This window comes from Mus caroli, chromosome 2 (assembly GCF_900094665.2).
Source record: "Mus caroli chromosome 2, CAROLI_EIJ_v1.1, whole genome shotgun sequence".
NCBI classification, from domain to species: Eukaryota; Metazoa; Chordata; class Mammalia; order Rodentia; family Muridae; genus Mus; species Mus caroli.
Genome location: NC_034571.1, coordinates 111,256,339 through 111,260,164, shown reverse-complemented (window position 1 = coordinate 111,260,164; position 3,826 = coordinate 111,256,339). Strand labels below are relative to the sequence as shown.

General features: G+C 43.8%; 1 protein-coding gene across 3 annotated transcripts in view; it reads right to left on the bottom strand.

Annotated features, from left to right (window-relative positions):
* Eif2ak4 (eukaryotic translation initiation factor 2 alpha kinase 4) overlaps positions 1–3,826 on the bottom strand; it is a 92,645-nt gene that overhangs the window by 31,877 nt on the left and 56,942 nt on the right. For all 3 annotated transcript variants that reach the window (XM_021183477.2, XM_029471630.1, XM_029471631.1), the window contains 2 exons: positions 2,941–2,994; positions 757–993 (listed from right to left, as the gene is read on the bottom strand). In XM_021183477.2, coding sequence (XP_021039136.1) covers positions 757–993; positions 2,941–2,994 — 291 coding nt within the window. The remainder of the gene's footprint in view (positions 1–756; positions 994–2,940; positions 2,995–3,826) is intronic.

The following is a 3,826-nucleotide window of genomic DNA, read 5'->3' as shown; positions in this document are numbered from 1 at the left end:
GAGCCAGGGCACCCTGCATCTGAGGAGCCAGGGCACACTGCATCTGGGGAGCCAGGGCACCCTGCATCTGGGGAGCCAGGGCACCCTGCATCTGGGCTTCCTGGGCCTTGGCTGGTGCTGGGAGCCATTGTTTCCACATACAGAGCTGACCGCTTGGGTATCCCAGGTTGGACATCTGAAATGGGCTCTGTCTCTCAGTCTCTTGGGAGGGCACAGAGTGGGAAGGGTCAAAATCAATAAGTGATTACTAGCATGGCTCTTTCCTGAACTATGCAGTCATGCTTTTTGCATGTGCTTTTGGGGCTTTGGGGGAATTTAAGCCAAGAACTTACAGCGCAGGAATAGCTGGTTAAACCTGGAATATTACAAGGTAAAACCCAAACAAAACAAAGAGATACGAACATGGGATGGCTTAGCTGGTAAAGGCACTCGCTGCCTAGCCTGGCAGTTTGGGTTCAATCCCTGAGGCACACATGGTGGGAGGAAAGAACTAATAATTCCTACAAGTTGTCCTTTGACCGCAACACCTGTACCATGACATGTGCATGTCCCACCCCCTTACATAAATGTTATTTAAAAAACCTATAAAAATGTAAGACATGAAGGTTAGATAAGCATTTAGTAGGAGAAAGGGTATTAGGAGTGGGAGGAAGATAAGAAAGGGCAGAGAGATGAGTTTGATCAGAATGTATCATAGACATACATAAAAATTATCAAAGAGTAAAGAGGAGTGCCCGCTATGTGTGACTCAGCCACCTTCAAGATGTCACTGTCGTAGGTGTAGTCTATGGCGGGGGAGATGTGCTGGCAGAAGATCTGACTCATCATGGTGCGGTAGGCCTTCCCGTCTATGTTGGCCAGCGTGTGGTGCAGCACTTCATGCAGCTCGGACTCCTCCATCTGCGGCGGGGGGAGCAGCTCACTCTTGAGCAGTTCCGTGGCCGTGGGCCGTTTAGCTGGATCATGGTTCAACAGCCAGGAGATGACAGATTTCTGCAACGTGACAGGCACATAGCTGGTAAGGAGACAGCAGGTGAAATTCAGAATCTCCCAATAGGCGGTCACTCAGGGTACTTTTTTTATGCTTAGGTGGCACTTCGGAGATCTCTGATTATGCCATTAGTGCCCCATGACCCTGTGACTTGGGCATGAATGTAACTGGAGCATTCTTGAAAGGGAAAGGCCCCTTTGTCACCAACGATCAAAAATATCCTTAACTTAACAAAGCACATGGAAGCTGAGCTTAGGCTTATGACTACAAAAGACTGTATAAAAAGGAGATATCTAGAAATTACCATAGAGCCCATGTCTAATGTTAGTACCTACGTACCGCACAGCGCACTGGTCCTCGCTCTCCCTCCTTTTATGTTCTTTACTGAGTCTATTCTCTGGAATCCTCTTGCTTTACATTGTTTGTTATGTCTCCATAGTGGAGAGCCCTCTGAAGCAGCACAAGCCTTTAAAAGGTTCCCTAAACCTTTTTCTATTTAAACAGTCTACTCAGTAAGTAAGTATATAGACCATGCTTTGAACTCAAAGAGATCCATCTGCCTCTGTCTCCTGAATGCTGGGATTAAAGACATGTGCCGTCACACCTGTTCCTTCATGATTCTTAATTCTGTAGCTTAGAAAAAGAATTTATAAAAAAATTGGCAGAATATTTGAGAACAGAAATTTTCAATTTTTAGATGGATTTCATAAGACATCTCTAATTTATTTTTAAAATACCCTTCTGGTGGAAACAGAGGCAGGTGGGTCTCTATGAGTTCAAGGCCAGCCTGGTCTACACAGTGAGTTCTGGGACAACTAGGGGTAGAGAGACCCTATCTATGAAGTGAGCATTTATAGCTATGACACTCAAAAATTCAGCGAATGACTAATTCAAATGGAAGATAGCTAACAAGATAAATAGAACTGGTAACAGCCTGTTTTCTAATACTTCTTCACTAATTAAATAGAGGTGGACAAATGAGCCCTGTTAGCCTTTAACAGTGTCATGGTAAACACTATAGAAGTATAGAGACTCACTCAAACAGAAATAAAAAGACACTAACAGTCCCGAAGTCTTACAGATGTGCAGTGGAATGGCCATGCAGACACACAGCTGATAAGAACTTGCAAATGTTGACATGCTCTGTTTATGTTCCTGTTCTCAATGCTGATAGTTTAAAGAAGATAATTTTGCCCTGACTATCACTGTCAATAACAGTCAGTGTAAGGAAGAAATTTCCCTATGACCTGATTATTAACGAGTAAAGGTTTCACCACAGCAAACAACTATCAGAAAGAAGAAAGGGACGCCAGAGATGTACACAGCTCACTTAGGGTCTCTCAGATTATTTGGGTGCTAGTGTTAGCGTAGGATGAACCATCTCCCTGCCCCTCTCCCCCCCAATAGTTACGGTGTATGTGAGAATTTTTCATGGTTGAAATACTGTAACAGCTACTGCTCAGTGGTGGAATACTTGCCTAGCATGTGGAAGACCTAGGTTTGATTCCCCCGTGCTATAAAACCAAACAATCCCAAGACCTTATAACAGCAGACCACCTGGAGAGCATAGTCCTTTCTGTACAACCTGAATACTTCAACCATAAAACAGAGATTATAATTTTTTGCCTGTATGTCCTAAGTTTTATCTAAAGCAATTTGCTGTAAAAGCATTTCTTCCCAGCTAAGCTAGTGGTCCAAGTAACACTTGAAGGCACAATTGAATACACAAAGAGCTCTGGAGTGGGTTAATTTACTGTCAAACCCTGGCCTTTTATAGTGCATTTCAAGCCTAGTAACATCTTAAGAGCTCCTCCATCTTTTGATATTTTCCCCACGGTGTTCCGTGAACACAAGAGAACGAGTGGCAGAAGATTTCTAATTGAAAACTAAGAGAAACAGTAATTAAAACCCAAGGCTGCAGACCAGCAATTAAAGCCTCAGCAAATTACCTGCTTTGTATGTTCTCCATCATCGAAGTCGTCTGGAAACTTGGGCGATGTGGGCTAAAAGAGTATTATATTCAAATCAGCAAGCGCTTGGCAGGCTGCCAGAGGCAAAGCTTTTATTCAGCACAGTAAGATAACCAAAGAGCAAATTAAAATTTGCTAACATGACACCTTCTCCACGCCCTGTGCTCACTCTTCAGTACACAGTCTATTAATGCAGATGTTACCCAAATGATGGCCTCCGTTATGCAAATCACCTCCTTTAAGTTTAAATAAAAGATAATAATAAGAGACTTTTGCCATGACTGTAATTGTCAATAAAAGTCAGCATAAGGAATAAATTAAGTGTAAGGGTTGCACAGAAACACAAAGCAGTTTAGTGAAACACATGGTGAAGAAAGGCAAGATTCCAGGAAATCATCAACGTAAGAGGAGGTGGGAGGTGGAGGTGGAGACGGAGGTGGGCGGGTCACGGGCGGCTTCAGACACAGCCAAGTCAGAGGCAGCTGCTGCTGCATGAAGCCTGACTTAGAAACAAACAAGCCAAAAGCAAATTCACCAACTCCAAATCCCACTTACAATTCCTCCGACTCCCTGCTTTTCTGATGAGCAGGACCTCATCTACAAGAGTAACTGATAGTTTACATATTCCTGAATTGAAAAAGCAATTTCAGATTACAGAAAGGGGCTTCCTCAAGGACATCTAGGTCCATCCCATCTAAGGTACATGCAGAAACACCCTCAGTTCATCTATGCCTTAGCAACTGCTACCCACACACTGCTGTCCAAAGTACAGACTGCTCTCCAAAGTGTCCACAGAGCATCCTCAGTGTGTGCACTGCTGACTCATAGGAACATCCTCAGTGTGTGCACTGCTGACTCAGGAGCA